At 43.1% G+C, this 18,113-nt stretch overlaps 7 protein-coding genes across 7 annotated transcripts; 1 reads left to right on the top strand and 6 right to left on the bottom strand.

Annotated features, from left to right (window-relative positions):
• Positions 1-25: 25 nt before the first annotated feature.
• Positions 26-973, top strand: ALG5 (dolichyl-phosphate beta-glucosyltransferase; the record flags this gene model as incomplete). Its single annotated transcript, XM_022821479.1, has 1 exon — positions 26-973. One exon carries the CDS (start codon positions 26-28, stop codon positions 971-973), a length of 948 nt encoding a protein of 315 aa, XP_022677836.1.
• A 148-nt stretch (positions 974-1,121) lies between these two features.
• On the bottom strand, positions 1,122-2,774 carry CET1 (polynucleotide 5'-phosphatase; the record flags this gene model as incomplete). The annotated part of the gene is made up of 1 exon (XM_022821478.1): positions 1,122-2,774. One exon carries the CDS (start codon positions 2,772-2,774, stop codon positions 1,122-1,124), a length of 1,653 nt encoding a protein of 550 aa, XP_022677835.1.
• Positions 2,775-3,397: 623 nt separating this feature from the next.
• Positions 3,398-3,964, bottom strand: KLMA_70221 (uncharacterized protein; the record flags this gene model as incomplete). The annotated part of the gene is made up of 1 exon (XM_022821477.1): positions 3,398-3,964. One exon carries the CDS (start codon positions 3,962-3,964, stop codon positions 3,398-3,400), a length of 567 nt encoding a protein of 188 aa, XP_022677834.1.
• Positions 3,965-5,159: 1,195 nt separating this feature from the next.
• On the bottom strand, positions 5,160-5,957 carry USV1 (Usv1p; the record flags this gene model as incomplete). Its single annotated transcript, XM_022821476.1, has 1 exon — positions 5,160-5,957. One exon carries the CDS (start codon positions 5,955-5,957, stop codon positions 5,160-5,162), a length of 798 nt encoding a protein of 265 aa, XP_022677833.1.
• A 2,398-nt stretch (positions 5,958-8,355) lies between these two features.
• On the bottom strand, positions 8,356-14,040 carry FAS2 (trifunctional fatty acid synthase subunit FAS2; the record flags this gene model as incomplete). Its single annotated transcript, XM_022821475.1, has 1 exon — positions 8,356-14,040. One exon carries the CDS (start codon positions 14,038-14,040, stop codon positions 8,356-8,358), a length of 5,685 nt encoding a protein of 1,894 aa, XP_022677832.1.
• Positions 14,041-15,880: 1,840 nt separating this feature from the next.
• Positions 15,881-16,738, bottom strand: SSO1 (syntaxin; the record flags this gene model as incomplete). The annotated part of the gene is made up of 1 exon (XM_022821472.1): positions 15,881-16,738. The coding sequence occupies one exon, from the start codon at positions 16,736-16,738 to the stop codon at positions 15,881-15,883; it is 858 nt and encodes a 285-aa protein (XP_022677831.1).
• Positions 16,739-17,193: 455 nt separating this feature from the next.
• On the bottom strand, positions 17,194-17,862 carry NSL1 (MIND complex subunit NSL1; the record flags this gene model as incomplete). Its single annotated transcript, XM_022821471.1, has 1 exon — positions 17,194-17,862. One exon carries the CDS (start codon positions 17,860-17,862, stop codon positions 17,194-17,196), a length of 669 nt encoding a protein of 222 aa, XP_022677830.1.
• Between the last annotated feature and the right edge of the window lie 251 nt (positions 17,863-18,113).

Below are 18,113 nucleotides of genomic sequence, written 5' to 3'. Positions count from 1 at the left end.
AGGAGATTAACTTGGTGTAGACATCATGGCAGTATTCGGGGACTTGAAAGTTCTGATCGGAACTGTTGTGTGCGCATTATTGGTGGGTCTTTACCTGGTTGTTTTGCTTCTATCGAATAATCCACGAGAAGCATTCAGTGAAGAATTGGTGTATAGGACTGTGAAAGATGGTTCTATAGTGAAGGGAGACTTGCCTCATGTTGGAGATGAATCCAGTGATGGTATTGAGCTTTCTGTAATTATTCCAAGTTACAATGAGACCAAAAGAATCAAAGTTATGTTGGAAGAGGCCATTGAGTATTTGGAGAAAAACATGAGCAATAAGTGGGAAATATTGATAGTTGATGATGGTTCTCGTGATGGTACATCTGAGTATTGTTTGGAGTTGGCTAAGGACCACTTCAAGCTTACTGATGGACAATTTAGAGTTGTTACTTTAGAGAAAAATCGTGGGAAGGGTGGTGCAGTAAGACACGGCATGTTGCACGCTAGAGGGCAATTCACATTGTTTGCCGATGCAGATGGAGCTTCAAAGTTCTCTGATGTTTCGAAACTCTTGGAAAAAACGTCTAAGGATGAGCCAATGGTTTCAATTGGGTCTCGTGCTCATATGGTGAACACTGATGCCGTGGTGAAGAGAACCATAATTAGGAACTTCCTCATGTACTCTTTGCATGCTCTTGTCTTTACTTTCGGTATTAGATCAATCAAGGACACGCAGTGCGGGTTTAAACTATTCAACAGAAAGGCTGCAAAGACAATATTCCCAAAACTACATACTGAAGGTTGGATCTTTGACGTTGAGATTTTGATCATTGCTCTTCGCAAGAATATTCCAATCAATGAAGTACCTATCTCATGGCATGAAGTTGACGGCTCCAAGATGGATCTAGCCCGAGATAGTATTAACATGGCTAAGGATCTAGTAGTCGTAAGGTTGGCATATCTTCTAGGCATATATAGTGATAAATAGAATCCTCATCCTTTTTATTATTTTATCCATCATATTCGGCCAAGAAGAGATCTAGCTCCTTGAATATACACACTCATAAATTATAGACTGAGCAATATTACAGTAAACAAAAAGGGTTCCATCCCCCTGTTTCATCGATGTGATGAACTCAAAGTTTATTGGAACCTTGGAAGATATCGTAGGATAAAGATGAAAGTTTCCTTCTAACAATGGTACCGTTATTCAAGAACGTCCTGACAATTGCAGCATATTGTTTACTATCATGCTGAATATTATCATATGCTTCTAATAAGGCAGGTGTGTTGATTTCTAGTTCCACTTCGTATGTGGTTTCAGGCTCCTCGTTTCTGTCCTTTTTATTATTGTTAACTCTAACTGGTTTGTTTTCAACCTTTGTGATATCAAACCTTGTACAAGAGTCATTGTGAATATAACTTGTACGTTTCTTTATACGATTTCCGGTTGGAGTGTGGTTACTGTACTTTTCTGGAGGATCACTTTCTGGAACCGGAAGTTCTAAACTGATGGAAATTTTACAATCGTAACTATCCTTTGGGGAGTAGAGGAGTAATTGAGAGATTTTTCTCTTTTCGATGAATTGGGCTATTCTTCCAGTATTAACGTCCTTTGTCATTCTCAAAAATTTAGGTCTTTCGGTATGTGTACGAACTCTATAGCTTAAATCTGAGGTATGAGATTCTATTATATTGAATTTACCCATGTTTTCGTTTAATTCTGAAAGGTTTCTCATATACCTATTGAATTCGTCAAAGACTCTTTCATCTACGTCTGGTTTCATTGTGGAATCTAAATCTGTGAAAACACATTGAGACGATACTGGCGGGTTGACACGACTCGAGCTGGTTGGATCGATAATAACACCGTATTTCATTTCAATTTCAACGAACTGCCTTAGTTGGGGTTCCACGGACACTAAGGTTGCATAGATCCAGTCTTGAACGGATTTCGTTAAATCGTCCTCAGGAATGAACGATAGAATAGAATCATCGAGCTTTAAATTTTTAGAGTCAATTGCTTGCAATGCTTTCACGGTAGGCTTCCACTTTCTTGCCCAAATTGGGGGGATATTGTACCTCTTTGGTAACGATGAAGACGAGAGCTCGTTCAATATCATGAGATCCTTTTTGATGTTGTTCTTAACGGAGGCATTGCTGGACTTTTGTTTGAAGATATCATTGTTTTCCTTCTTAGCATGTGCGGCGGAAGAAGGTGTTGTTTTGTCATCTTGTTCTAGGCTTGTCTGTGGTTTTGGCTGAATTTCTACTTTTTCCTCTGGCTTTGATTTTATCTCCGGTTCTGGCTTTACCTCTGGCTTTACCTCTGCCTTTGATTCTGCCTTTGATTCTGCCTTTGATTCTGCCTTTGGCTCTGGCTCTGGCTCCTTTTTAACTTGAGTTTCCTTCTCCTTAGCAACAGTTGGCTTCTTCGCTGGTGACTTCTTCACAGAAGGCTCCTCGTCATCAAACTTGAACTTCGTGTTAGCAAACACAATTTCTCCAGGCTCATCGTCAGTATCAGTTTCGTCGCTTTCTTCTGCTGCCTTCCCTGGACCGAACGCCGAACTAGACTGCAGTCCACCTTGAGAGGCACTGGAATTATTGAAATTGGAACCAGAAACAGGCACTGCCGGACCTACAGCCGGTGCCCCTGGTTGTGTTGCTTCTGGAACGCTTCCAATCTGTACATTTGCCTGAGGCTGAACCACATTGTCTGTCTTTAATGGTGGAGTATCGTCATGGTTGACCAAATCTGTCAAAGAAAGGCCCCTGTTAGGTTTCATCCCGTAATTTCCCTGCTAATGCACTTGCTCAAACCAAGTTTAACGGTACTTGTCTCGCTCTTTTGCTCCGCATTCACCTGCTTTCACCTCTTACAAACTGTATAAATGTACCGTATTGATTGTTGTATATTATATGAAAACTATTTAAACTACTAAACTCGTAAATATCTTCCATTCGAACCCTGCGGGGGACCGACCTTTTTTTGATTTCGTTTTTTTATTTTTTTTTAAATTCCCAAAACCAAAAAAAATTGAAAAAATTGAAAAACATCATAATAATCAGAAGAAGAAGGAGAAGAGGAAGAAGAGGAAGAAGAAGTAAAAGAGAGGAGTTGGGTGCCGGGTAACATAGAGATCAGGAAAAATTAGACCTGAATATATGATCACGTGATACTATTCAGAAACTTCTCCCTTTCAAACTGTCCCTCCCCCAGTCCTCTACTCAAAAGTGACAAGGCCGAAACGATGGGATGGAATGGGATGGAATGGGGCCTGCACGACTACCAGCCAAGCCATAGACGAACGCATCATGGGGAATGGGAAAAGACATTCAAAAACTGGCGAATAAGAGTTACAATGGGAAAAAAAGATAAAGATAAAGATAAAATGACATTAAGGTCCCCTTAGGCTGCGCCAGGGTTGAAGCTCTGGGACACGTATGGGTTGAACCTAGGCCTCTGTTGCTGAACAGGCTGTTGCGATACCGCGTGGTTTTGTTGGATCTGCTGGATCTGTTGCTGTTGTTGCTGCTGTTGACAGTACAGAAGATCTATCTGGCTGCACTGCGAAAGCTCTTCCTTCGAGAGTAGCGACCTGGGACAAAAAAATAGATCGTCCTCGAACGATTTGCTCATGTTCTTGCTTATGAGCGATTCGTGTGGCAGAGTGTACATGAGAGAACCAGTCCCTACATTTATCGGCATATTCGCATTCAGCATTGTTGGAGGCAGCCCTTGCATCCCACCACCGTTCAAATTCGCATTCATATGCATATTCATATTCATATTCGCCTTCCCACTTCCCTCGAAACCGCTCATATTGAAAGCTGATGTGTTCCCAGTGCTAGCACTGCTAGCACTGCTATTCGAACTTAAACTTCCACTATTCCCAAATAAACCTGCATGCACTGCACTAGGGGTTTGGGGCGACCCAGTACTCGTATACTGCCATGGGGGTGTTCCGTTAGACATCGTTGGAAGTCTTTAATCTTGTTAATCTGGTTTATATCGTTAATCTTGCTAATATTGTTTTGTTGGTATGTGTATTTTGTCCCTTCATACCGTTACGTCTTTTATCCCTTGTACTACACTTAGTAGTCATGGATATGTTTCTACGGAAATCCTTTTAAATAAATAAATAAAAGAGAGAACGAGGAATCGAAAATTGGATGGAATGGGAATGTTGGAAATTCAGGAGAAAGCCAGGAAAAACTAACCAAAAAAGAAAAAAAGGAAAAAAGGAAAAAAGGAAAAAGAGAGCACGAGAGATTTCGAACTGGGAACTTTTTTTTTTCGTCAGGTGAGACGGTTGTACTCACGTGATTTGGTTTGGCAAGACCGAAACCGAAAAAAAAAAAAAAAAAAATTTGTCAATTGTCAGTTGTCAGATGTCAGATGTCAGTTACAGCAGTTAATGCGCATTGCATTGCATTGCGGACAGAAAAACCAAAACTAAAACCAAAAATAAGGTATAGTTACGGTGGTTTCGGCACGCAGTAGTAAAATCGATTTGGGTCAGCAAAAGATAGTCGGTTGTAATGGTACAGATTTGAATGTGACAAATATATATATATATGAGGTACGTAATACATAGGATGGACACCGGTGAGAAAACTAGCGTGTTTTTTTGGTTATTAGTAGTGCATTTTTTTTTTTTTTTTTGGAATTTGTAGTGTAGTGTAGTGTAGTGGAAACATAGTCTTGGGGTTGAAGGATTAATGATTATAATCCGGTCTGACCTGGTCTAGTCTGAAAAATGGAAGAGACCCTTGTGAAGTGAATTGGAGAGCAAAGAACAGAAGGAGGTGGATGGATCTTTTAGTTTTTTGGTTGTCATTTTTTTTTTTTTTCATGAGAGGATGTGTTTTAACGAGAGTTTCCCTGGGGACGAGCTGTCTCTGGCCGATGGGAACTGAGATATAGGTGCTGTCTGTTTGGAGTTTCTACTACCAGGAATGGTGGATTTATTTCTATAAGTGGATGGGATTGCTGCCGGGTTGGGGTTGGAAACGAATGCAGACGCAGATGTAGATCCTGACGCCAGGTCTGGGACCAGATCTGGCACCATATCTGGCACCTGTGGGGACTCGGGCACCTCGGGTACAGACGACATCGATGATATCGAAAAGGTTGCAGAGCTTGGGGTGGAAATTGGGGTTCTTATACTCTAATTTTCGTCGAAGCCCGCGAAAGTTGGGGAATACATCTGGGGTAGACGCTGACAGAAGATGGTTTGTGGGATGACCCGCTGTGGCATTCCAAGATGTATTTGTTGCTGGTGGTACTGCTGCTGGTGCTGATGCTGGTGCTGGTACTGGATCTGGTTCTGGTTCTGGGATGGGTTTCTGCTTGAAACATTTGAAGGTGGTTTGCTGTGTGGAAACACGATGGGCCCTACAGTCAGCTCATAATTTTTGAAGTCGACTACAGGATGCTGGGAAAACTCGCTGGCCGTTGGGGAAGGACACTTCGAAAGCGGCGGCATGAGGCCAAACGAGTGGCCAACGACGGGGGGAGTCGGTGGCAACACCGGCTTGGTTCTGAAGCCTGGCGCCTGCGCCAGGTTTTGGTTTTGGTTTTGATTAAGTTCTAGGCCAAGTTCTTGCTCGGCCCTGTATCCATCCCAACTTCCTCCAACAACACCCGAACCTCTCCCCGGAGGCGTAGACACGGGCAACCATAAACGATTGGGTTTCGCACATTTCAGATACGTGTTGCCCATCGAAACCGAGTGCACAGACTCCGTATGTTGCTTTAGATTGTCCAACCTGGAAAAAAAACGCAAGCACAGCTGACACTGGAACGGCTTCTCGCCCGTATGCTTCCTGATGTGCCTAGCCAGGTGCTCCTGTCTCGTGAACTCCATTTGACAATCACCATATCCGTGGCATTTAAATGTTTTCGAGCATCCTCCACTAGAAGAGTGTCTCTTTCTTCTCGAAGATTTGCCCGTCTTTTCAATCATAATCTAACTAACTCTTGCCTTATCTGTATGCTCCGTGTATAATACTAATTTAATATTATATAATCTTGGCGTACACTGTGGCCATTCACATCCGTCTCCCCTTCACCTCCCCATACAGACACATATACCATATACACTATTTATACTATTTACACTATCTTTCATATAATTTATATCATTTATATCATTTATATCGTTTCTATCTTTGACATGTATATGAATAACATGCTGTGCACCGCTCCTACCCACTTTCTGTCCAAATGCACACTCAGTATATTTTGGGAACAAAGAAATACGTGCCTCAATCAGTCTGGTCTCTCCGTCTCGTGAATATCCATTCTATCCATCTGCACCAGCACTTTCGTCACCCACCTTGCCGTACCTCTCTACAACCAGTGCCTAGCGTATCTACATTCGTATCGCCCAGTGCATTGCACATTGCCATGCAGTCAATCTCCTGGCCCAGTTCCAAAGCCTAAACAAAGGATTTCCCTGGATGTTAGCCCCACAGCCCAGTCTAGGAGGCCATTTTCAGTCCGGAATCGACGCATCACAGAACACAGCGCACCGCTCGTTCCCAATGACCCAAGATACATGCACCGTCCCGTCCCTACTACGGTAACGGAAAGAAACACAGAAAGAAGGAAAAAAAAGAACAAGAACAAGAACAAGAACAAGAACAACCGTGTATGTACGTACGTACGCATATGCGGACATTTCTGCCTGTGTCTGTGTCTGTGCAATTGTCCTTGTCTTTGTCCCTATGTTGCATTTTATTTCATTTTATTTCATTTTATTTTATTTTCTTTTGTAACCCGCCTGCAGTGTAGGTAGCTTCTTTTCTAGTGCGGTTGTACAAGATCAATCAAACCGCACCGCACAAAGGGGCGGCCCAGCGAAAGGAAAATGCCGGATCATCGCCGGTTGCCTATGTTGCATTTGCATACCGGAGGCTGGATACCAGCTAGAGAACGGAGAGGTCTGGAAAATCGAAATACGCCAGCTAACCGCATTACATTACCCAGTTCCAGCTCTGGTTCCAGCTCAAGATCCAGCTTCAGTTCCGAGTATTAGGGGCGAATCTCTGAAACTTTTGCGTAGCGTGTATTTACTATGTACCCGCACAAGCCTGCCTGTAAATCACTTCCAGTCGGAAAAAGTAAAATCGATGGAAAAAATAACTTTTTTGAAAAAAAGATGGGAAAAAATGGAAAGAGCGTGCAGGAGTGGGTTCGTGCGGGTGTGTCTGCGTGAGTTTTATTTAGATCTGAGATCTGAGCCTGGGACGGATTGATCGACCTTACGGACAGCTTGGCTGCTGCAGCAGAGTCGCGGGCAAGCTCGCCAGCTAACTAGGTGGCGAGCTAGCTGTCGAGCTAGGTGGCTAGCCTCAAAGCCCACCCGGTTGCCGCCGATACCGGTTCATAGGCCAGCCGCAAAACCGTATCTTTGGTATGTGTGTCTGTGTGTGTGTTAAGTTTTTTTCTTTGTTTTGGTTGTTTGGCTCTTTGTTTTTTTTTTTTTTAATAATCGATTATGCTATGTTCTTTTTGATCTTCTTTTATTAGGAACATCCGTAGAAGGAACAGAAGGAACAGCGGGTGCTACGCCGGCTTCTGGAAAGAACAATGTTTGCTGCAGGAACCACGAACATCTATTTTTTGGGGTCTACCGTTGTTGTTATGTTCCATCTATCTTTCCTTTAGATTGTGATTCTTTATTTTGTTTTTCTTTGTTTAACATGCAGTGGGGGGGAAGAAGTGGAAATGATGATGTTATCAGGACGATTATGGGGATTAGGGGTTATGGAAGGTTTCGGTTGTGCAGTGGACGTTATGGGGCGATATATGGCGTCACCGCACGCGTCTGACTAGGCCAGTGTTGTCAATTATTTTTTTCAGTTTTTTGGTTGTTTTTTTTTTTTTTTTTTTTTTTTTTTCTACTACAGTGGGAAAGAGGAATAAATAATAATCATAATTGTTTACACATTCGTGTTTGAGGCGTTTGGCGCCTCAAACGCGAATTAGAGGTTTTCGTCGGCAGCCAGCATGCAATTTATATTTCCCAACTGAGGTATTGAGGGTCTTGTCGGCTGTCGCCGGCCGGTGACTGGGTTGGGTGGCAGGCGGGACCGCCAGAAGTTTGTTGACAAAAAAGCCCAAACGGGAAAAATGATCTACGTAGATCGTTCAGACTGTTCAGGCGGCAGCTACTCCGGTGCGGATTGTTAATAGTACCAGACGCATTCTGATATCATAGTTGAAGTGAAATGAATCAAGAAGATAGTGTGCATAAGAGTACTATGTACTACACGTCTAATAATAATACGTACAAAGTAATTAATTAATTTATTAATTGATTAATTGATTAATACCTGCTGCTGAACGTTTCTACTTACTTACTCGGCAATGGCCACGGCAACGGATTGCAAGTCATCGTGAGAAATGGAGACTTTCACATTGGAGACACCAGCAGATGAGGCAATCTTAGCAGCCTCATTATGCAATTGGACCTTTGGTGGTTCGCCAGACTTTTCACGCACAATTTCAATATCCTTTAGTGGGGCACCAGCACCTTGAGACTTCACACCCAAGGACTTGAATACAGCCTCCTTGGCAGACCAGGTTCCTGCAAATGATGCTTGTGGACATGGTTGCTTTTGGCAGTACTCAATTTCTTGCTTGGTGAAGTTTCTTTCCAAAAATGTCTCGTTCTCGATGTTGATGCTCTTGATCAGTTCCACATCGACACCTGGAGATAAGCTGGATTTCTTGCCACTTGCACCTTGCAAGTTCTGAACCAAACCGTTAACCACGGAAGCAGTCTTCTTGTTTGCCTCAGAAACGTAGGATTCCTCGGATTGAATCTTGGCTGGAGTGAATTTCAACTCACCAGTCTTCTTGTCGTTGGTAACTCTGGCCAATGGGTCCAAGTACACACCTTGTTCCAAGTCGTCAGAGTATGGGGCGTGTTCCTTGACAACAAACAAGGAGTTGTTGATCATACCGTGGTGGAAGTACTTGTATGCAGCCTTTTCTCTTAGTCTGCACTTCTCAACATACTTCTCGTAAGTGGTCTTGTCTACAGCAGCATACAAGAAATCTGGGTGCACAGCGATGGCTTGAGCACCCTTTTGACCGAAACCAAACGAGGTAACAGAAACAGCCTTAATACCATCAGTCTTGATAGAGTGAGATGGGTACAAAATGTATTCGAATTGCTCCAACAACTTGTCGACATTGTCAGCGTTACGGTTACCAGGAACAATACCGGAATTCAAGATTTGCAAGGCACCGTTCATCATCCAGGCACCAGCAGCACCCTTTGGATGACCAGTCAAGTACTTCTGGAACACACCAAGAACTGGGTTACCTTCAGATCTACCCAAGTGCTTCATCATCTCGTTGATAGTAGCAGATTCGTTCTTGTCATTGGCCTTGGTACTGGTACCGTGGAAGGAAGCAACATCCAAGTCATCAATGGTCAAGCCGTAAGTAGCCAAAGCACCTCTTAGTGGAGCAATTCTTGGATCAGACTTGTAGAATTCATTACCCCATTGTTGTTGAGCAGCCTTCAATTGGTTAGAAGCTTCACGTTCGATTTCAGCAGTACGTTCTTGGATGAATTCTTCTTGCTCTTCAGCAGGAACACTTTCAACCTCGTATCTCAACATCTCAATTTCATTCTCAACCCATTGCTTAATTTGTTCTTGACGAGCAGTCAATTGTCTCTTTCTGTACTTGATGTCCAACATTGGAGATGGGAACTTCAAGTTACCGTGATGTTCTCTGGCAGTAGTCAAAATACCCTTACCTGGAGCTGGAACAGATCTACCGATCTTATCAGTAGCAGTAGCAGTCATGGCCAAGATACCGTAGATTGGAACACCCATCTTCAAAGCCAAATCGGCAGTCATGATAACTTGGATACCAGCACCTTGAGCTTCCATGAAACCATTACGGGTGGTAGTGGTTGGTCTGGACATTTCAGCTGGTGTACGGCCGTGTTCGTATTCTTCCAAGGTGTTGGAAGTAGCCTTCATGTTACCGAACTCGTAAGAACCTTCTTCTTGGAAGTCATCGTAACCACCAACAATACAGATCTTTGCCTTGTTAGACAAGATGGTTTCAACACCAATGTCCAGAGATTCGACAGCAGTCGCACAAGCACCAACTGGTGTCTTGATTGGACCAGAAGAAGAAATCAACAACATGTTAACCCAAGCAGACATGGTGTTGATGAAAGATTCTTGCAAGATATCGTTTTGCACTGGTTCGTCCTTGTAACGATCCTTGAACATACCACGCAAAGCAGAAACACCACCCATACCGGAACCAGAACAGTTACCGACTTCAGAAACGTGGACATACTTGTACATTTCGTATGGATCGGTGATACCAGATGCAATGAATGCTTCAATGACGGAAACCAAAACAAACAAGGTAATTGGATCAACTTGAGAGATAGTGTCTTCAGAAATACCATAAGTCTTGGCATCCCAACCAGTTGGAATTTGACCAGCAACCAGACGGTCAAATCTCAAAGCCTTTGGAATGTACAAAGTAGCACCCTTTAGCAACTTAATAGAGTATTCACCAGTCTCTGGGATTTCGAAGATATCAACCTTGTCACCGTGTTCCAGCTTGAATTGTTCAGCAGTCTCCTTAGAAGCTTCGAAGGCTTCTAGATCTTCTTCAATAATGATTTCTTGGATCATTTGCTTCTTGTCTGGGTTGTAGCCGTTGAACAATTCTGGCTCGATTAATCTAATACCAGCGTGTTCCAAAATGTGAGCTTCGTACTTAGCCTTGACGTCCTTGTCATCGACAGGTTCGTTAGTCTTAGCATCAACCCAACCGGTGTATGGACGACCCTTCAAGTTACCGTTGTGGTACTTAATCAAACCCATAATCCAGGCCATTTCGACACAACCTTCCAAAGAGAATTCACCGTAGGCTTCCATTTCCCATCTGGTTCTTGAAGAACCCCATGGACCGACTTCAGAGAAACCGGTAACGACAATAACTCTTTCCAAGTTCAACATACCTTCCAATTCTGGAGCAGTAATCTTCTTGATTTCATCGTAAGGTTTCAAAGTAGGGAAGTTCAATTGGATGTTAGCTCTTGGTTGAACTTCAACCTTGGAATGAGCAGCGTCAGCGTTGTTACCAGAAACAACCTTGTGTTCAAGAGCGGTTTCAATAGAAACAGCCTTTCTGACTTCAGAAGTTTCCATCAATTCGCTACGTAGCTTACCGGTGAATTCCTTCAAGTCGTTCAAGAATTGTAGACCACCGTTCAAGTCAGCCATAACTGGAGACTTTTGGCACAAACTGACAACTTCTGGGATCAACAAACCCAACAAGTTGAAGGCCATTTCCTTTTGAGAGAAAGTACGGACACCCATCTTTTCAATACCTTCAGCGATGATGTTGTTAGCAGACATCAAACCAGTACCTCTGGTCCAACCAATAATGGCACCACAGATGGTCAATTGGTTACCCCAAGATTCGGAGTACCATCTGTTGAACAAAGTTTCCAAAGATAACTTAGATTCAGAGTACATACCATCACCACCGAAAGTACCATGGTTAGGAGACATTGGCAAGATAACTTGGGCTGGTCTGGTTTCAATACCTCTAGCAGACTTTTGCTTCTTAACACAACCCATCAATCTCAAGATGTTGGTCAACATGATTCTGTGAGCGAATTCAGACTTGGAGTCAATGTTTTCCAATTCGATACCATTTTCTGGGATGGCAGCAAATGGAATAATGGCATCCAAATCCCAACCTAGACCACCGTTCTTCTCATCATCATAGATGAAGTCAACCAAGTTTTCAACATCTTGCTTAGAACCTTGGTTGAATGGAACAACGATCAAAGTAGAACCCTTGGAACCATACTTGGCATAGATAGATTGGTAGTAGTCAGTAACCTTCTTGGAGAAACGAGAAGTAGTGACAATAACCTTAGCACCACCTTGGACCAAGCCTTGTAGAACTTCGGCACCAATGGAACCGACACCGGCACCAGTGATCAAAACGTACTTGTCCTTGAAGGTGACACCATTAATGGCAGCCTTCTCCAAACCGTCTAGGAACAAAGAGGATAATTGACGGTCGTAAGCCCATTCACCACTTGGTAACTTCTTCTTCAAATGCAAGAATGGAACAGTTTCTCTTGGAATAGTCGATGAGACAGTCTTAACGATAGCAGACTTGGTTGGCAAGGAAGCGACCTCCTTTGTGGAGTCCTCATCCAAAGCATCTTCGTCGACACCAGCTGGTCTTGTTGCGACAGAGGCATCGATCTCCTTGGAAGATTCCAAGAATTCGATCAATTCACCGTACAAAGTTTCGAATTGAATTTGAGTAGAGTCCGAGATGTTGTGAGCAGCAGCTTGAGCAGAGATAGCCTTGTAGACTCTCTTCAAGTCTTCTGTGATGGAACCTTCGTTCACCTTTGTCAAAGGACCACCAAGAGCCATTTCTTGGACATATTGTGAGAACTTTCTAACAGCTTCTCTTGGTTCTTCAGAATATTTAATGTTACCGTTCTTGTCAACGATGGTCTTTGGACCAGTTGGCTTGGAAATGTCTCTGTAAACAGGGTCCATGTGCAAGACGTGCTTACAGTTTTCGATCAATTGTTGACCCAACTGCTTAGCTAACTTGTAGTTTTCACCATCGTTTTCATCAGTATGAGAGATGTGGTATTCCATGAACTTAATTAAGGTTTCGTTGGATCTGTTCATGATGTTAATGGCTTCGGTGACGACTTCTCTGTCGACGTTCTTTAGAACACCGTGAATAATTTCGAAGTACAAAGTCAACAAAGATTGTTTAGCCCAGTTCCAGGAGGAATCGAAAACTCTAGCCTTCTTTCTAGAGAAGGAGGTAGAGACACCTTGGATGAAGTACTCTCCCAATTCTTCTGTTAAGTAATCTAGTTGTGATTGTAGTTCTGCGACAGTGTCCTTTTCCTTCAAGAACTTCTTTTCTCCTTGGTTCAAGTCCAACTTCAAGTAACGGGCAAGGATTTCCAATTGTTGACGGGCCAAAACTCTTTGATCCTTGTTCAATTCTTCGAAAGCAGCGGCATCGATAGTAGCACCGGAGCCACCAGCGGCACCACCAGCGGCACCGGCACTGGCGGAAGCAGCAGCCAAGTTGATACCAGCGATGGAAGCGTACTTTTGAGCCATTGAGTCCAAGAAGGCCTTTGCATCGGCTTCAGAACCTAGACGAGCACTTGGTTCGTTAGTCAAAGCCACTAGCAAGACGGAATCTTGTCTACCAGAACCCAAACCCCAACGAGTTTGCAAGTACTTTCTGGCAACAGTGATAGTGAAACCACCAGGCATCTTAGAAGCAAGCAATCTGGAAATCAAAGAAGAGGATTGCTTACCTAGAGAACCAGAGAATGATTCTTGGAAAGTTTCAGCCAATTCTTCCAATGGAGTTTCTTCTGGTTTTTCAGGAGTGGTACCAAATTCCTTACCTAGATCACCTAGAATTTCGTTTTGGACGGTAGATTTACCACCAACCAAGTCCTTGATGGTCTTGGACATTGGGACTTGTTCCAATGGCTTCTTTAGCTTTTGAGCAACCAAAACGTGGATTAATAGAGAGGCCTTAACCGCTTCATCTGGAATATCAGCTGCTGCAGCGACTGGAGCGGCGGCGGCGGCTGGAGCGGCAGCTGGGGCGGCAGCAGCAGCTGGGGCAGGAGCAGATGCTGCTGCTGCTGCTGGAGCAGATTCAGCACCAGTAGCTTCCTCCTTAGGAGCCAATTCAGCTGGGTCTGGAGTGTAATAGATCTCCTTAGCATCCTTTGAGTAACACAACACTTGTCTTTGCAAGGACAAAGCAGCATCGTAAGATTCGTACTTGTTCTTGATGGTTCTCTGGGCCATACCAGCCAAAGTTGGAGAAGGACCAATTTCAACAACACGCTCAGAGTTGAAATCCTTCAAGAAAACATCTTGTGTTTCAATCCATCTCACTGGAGAAGCAAACTGGTACGCCAAAAGCTCAGTCAAAAGGACGTGAGCCAATTCTTGTTCAACCTCTGGCTTCATTATAGAAATAGGTTGTTTGGGTGTGTGCTAGGTTAATGAATAGCCTATTGTCGGTTCTATAAATTATTTCCAAGATATGTATCTTTTTAACCGCCAAGCTACACTCCCATGTTATATACACCAAAACCAAAATGGGCATTGTATCCTTTATATAAAATCTCATTTAGATAAATTTCAGTTTCCCTTTCCAAAAAACAATACTCGCCATCGCCAGTAGTCAGTGGCTACCTAGAAGACTCCGCTAAAATTATGAAAAAAAAAAACACAACACAACAGTAAAAGCCGCTGTCCCTTCACTGAAAGTCCCGTACCTCAGTAACGTTGAACTTTTTTCTGTCTAGCTGTCTGTTTGTTTTGTGCGCTGAAGTCTGAGAAAACGCGCCTTATGAAATTTTTCGTTGGCTTCCCAGAAGCATTATCCGGCTTTTTGGTTCATTTTTGTTGGAAGAGCTGACTGGGCCTGGCCTTGGCCTAGCTTTTTCTCGTTCCAACAAAAAAAAAAAACGAAAAAAAAAAAAAAAATTATATACACCCATACATAATGTGTGTGTTGGTTACACGTGACTCTGGTTACCCAGATTTAGTGTTACCCTCCTCGTTGGTCCGGACCCCGAAAAGTTAAAAAAATTTTCCTCTTGAAAGGGCACCAGCAACACCAGATAGAGATGGTTTGTTATTCTTTTTTTTTTCCTTGAAATTTTTTTTCCCATCCATATATAAATGGCGTCCACAGGTATCATATTTTTTCTGTCTAGACCTGTTCCATGTATAATCCATTCTCTTTTTGGACATTACATATTGTTGTTTATTTTGTGTTTTCTGTTTCCTAATGCAGAATACAAAAAGCTCATCGCATCGCAGGAAAACTAAGTCCTGACGACAATGGCCAATGGCCGGAGTTTGGAAAACACACAGAGCTGAACAGTCTTCGATGTAAGACAAGCCTGATCTGGTATAGTATAGGCCAGGCTTGTTTGCTGTTACAGGAGTAGCAGCTCGTTGAAAAAGCGCACACCTTTTAGGTTCTGTTTTTTTTTTCAACGATTACAGTAGAATGAATTGTTTGATTCCAATAGTCTTGGTAACTCTAACAAATTTTACTTTTACCCAGGGACCTATGCCTTTCCGGCAACTGCAGTTCGTCATTGAACACTTTTTATGGCAAACGGAACACCGTTGGCTGCGGCCTTCAACTCGTTCTGTTTGTTGACGGTTGTCATTATTTGGAAAACTGGTCCGGATGGAAAACCAATTCTGCAATTGCGGGACTCTTTTGTTAGAGTTCTGGGGTTCAGGAATCCCTTATTCCACCCCGAGTGTGTTTTATGAATCGGCTTTGCTTATGGCGGGGCTGGTTTCGGTTGCCACTTGGGACTATTAATCGGGGTTACATTTTTATTTTATTTTATACAACATCATTCATTACTTTTGTTGTATGTATATATATATGCATATTTAGGGTCTGTAGACTGGCCGTATTGAATCTTGTTCGTAAACGATGGGCGATTGAGAGAAAGAACCCTTTGTGAGAAAATCGGGATCGCACGGGTACGTTTCTTGTATCCTCCCTTGTAACAAAAGTAGGCTTTTAAAAAGGTATATATGGAATATCTACACGTACGTAGTTTTAGGGTTGACTTTTGATGATACGTATCAGTAGTAGTAGTAGTAGTAGTAATGGTGGCGGTGGTGAAGTGTGTATTTTTAGATGATTATGGTAACAGTATAATGTGGCAGAAACGACGCGAGGTTAAAGGAAATAATAGTAGTAAGAGTAATAGTAGTAGTAATAGTAAAAGTAGAAGTTGTAATATAAGAGTTCTTTAAGGTATTATCTTGCTTATCTCGTAGCAAGAGGAACTGCAACAGCAACCACAATAATGATGATAACAATAGCCAAGATGATTAGACATCTAATCTTGTTTCTTCTTGCCCTTCTAGCAGACTTCACGGCCTTGTTGGTGTGGCCCACACCTTGTTCCACATCCTGTTGTGCGTTCTCGACTTGCTTGTCAATCACCTCGATGTTCTCTTGTTGTTCAATAACCAACTGTTCCATATCATTGAATAGCTGAGTCAACTCAGCCATGGTCTTCTCCAACTTCAAGAGTTCTTGGTGACGCTGTTGTACCTCTGCCAACGCAGTCTTGGCCTCACCACGTCTGTTCGCATTTAGTAGCGCTTGCGAGAAAATCTGTTGTCCACCAACATCGCTGATGGCCGCTTCAACCTCGTCGTCAGTAGCTTCCGGCTGCACAATCCTGTACTGCCTCTTGGCCTGCTCCTTATTCTGTTCCTTGTAATTCACCTCCACAATACGGTAGTCCTGGATAGCCTTCAAGAACCTCTGTCTAGAGTTCTCCGCCTGAGCCATCTTCGCAGAATCCCCGACAGCCTGTTGCTGTGCATTCTTAATCTGGTCCTTCAAATGGTACTGTAAATTCGTCGCCTCAGCAGTCACCTGGTCCAACTCTGCACGCGCCTGCTGCTCACGCTCCTCATTCACTTCAGATAGAAGCCTCCGCTGCAAAACATCAATGTTGTTTATCAATTGCTGGTAGTCTGATAGTCCGTTGTTGATATCATTGATACCATTCATGAACCCAACAAAGTCGTTCTTCGAACTGCCATGCCCACCACCATGTGGCTGCTGTGCCTCCATTTCATACTCCTGCGCATACGGATTGTTGTAACTCATCCTGTCCTGTTCTCTTGCGTCCTTGATGCCTCCTAAAATCACCAGGCTTCTTCAAATTATTCGAATACTACCACAATATGCTTCTTCTTTATGGCTGTCCAAATTGGCAAACGTTTCACCGTTATTATATTTAGACTCAAATTTCACGAATGCGCCATACACAAAGTTCGAAAAACTTGTTTACAGGTTTCTTGAAGGGAAAGCGAAACGAAACGAAACGAGAAATATAAAGAGAAATACAAAGAGAAAGAGAAAGAGAAAGAGAAACGATGGGGTAGTTTGGTACGATGATGAAGCAGCCGTTTCAAAAAAAAATAAAAACTAAATGGGACGCGTTCCGACTACGTAATGGTGGGGCTGGGGTGGTTTGTATGATGTAGTATGTAGGTAGGTAGGTAGGTAGGACTAGTAGCGGTGGTATTAGTGATGTATACAATGGGGTAAAGAGTGGACGATTAGGAGCCTACTTCCTGTTCTATTAGGTCTAGTAGGGTGCGCAGTCGTTTTTGTCTTGTTTCGTGAGATGGTATATCTTGGTTAGTGGATTTTAGTGCTGTGAGAGCCTGCTTGTACTGGTCTGCGAGTTGGGACCAGTATTCGGAGCTGTCAGGGTCCTGTGTATCGGTTTCGGTTTCGGTTTCGGTTTCGGTTCCAGTTCCTGTTTCCTGATCCCTCCTAGCAGCAGCAGCTTCGATCTTGGCATCTATGTCATCGAGCAGTTGCTTTTCCAGGTTTGTGTACTCCGAAATAACAACCTGGGGCGCTTCTCGCCTCAATTGCGATACCTCTACGGTGCGATCCTCCCATTCCTGGTATAGCTTCCGTACGCGCTCGTTAAGGTCCACGTCGAATGGCTCCATGTACTCCTTCTGTACTTCTTGGATAATGCTTTTCACCGTAGTGCCCCGTCCGGCATCGACAACATTCATGGACTCGCCTGCCATCTCGATAGCATCCATGAGAAACTGGTCCAGTTGTAGCTGGATCTCCTGACTCACCTCATCGTCCTCTGAGTATCCGGGCAAGGCCTTTCGTACTTTCTCATCGAGGATTTCCTTAAATTGTTTATGTAGAAACCGCAGTTGTTTCTGCGTGACGTCCAGTTTATCAACATATGCGGACATTGTATATATAGCTGTTATTCTGTGGATTCTGTCCCGTAGTCCTTGTGTGTGTGTATGTATGTGTCTGCTCTCTATTATTGCTGTGTTTTCCTACTTGCTTACTTCAGATATACCTGGATCTATCAACCAACTTTATTTCTCTGTGTTATCATTTTCAAATAATTAATGAATGGTTCATTTTTGAAATGAAATTATTTCACATATAGGGATTATTGTCTAAGTTGATATACATACACATTTGTGAAAAACGT

The sequence above is a fragment of the Kluyveromyces marxianus genome, chromosome 7 (genome assembly GCF_001417885.1).
Source record: "Kluyveromyces marxianus DMKU3-1042 DNA, complete genome, chromosome 7".
NCBI lineage: Eukaryota > Fungi > Ascomycota > Saccharomycetes > Saccharomycetales > Saccharomycetaceae > Kluyveromyces > Kluyveromyces marxianus.
Note: the sequence above shows the minus strand (reverse complement) of the source record. Positions and strands in the feature narration are given on the sequence as shown.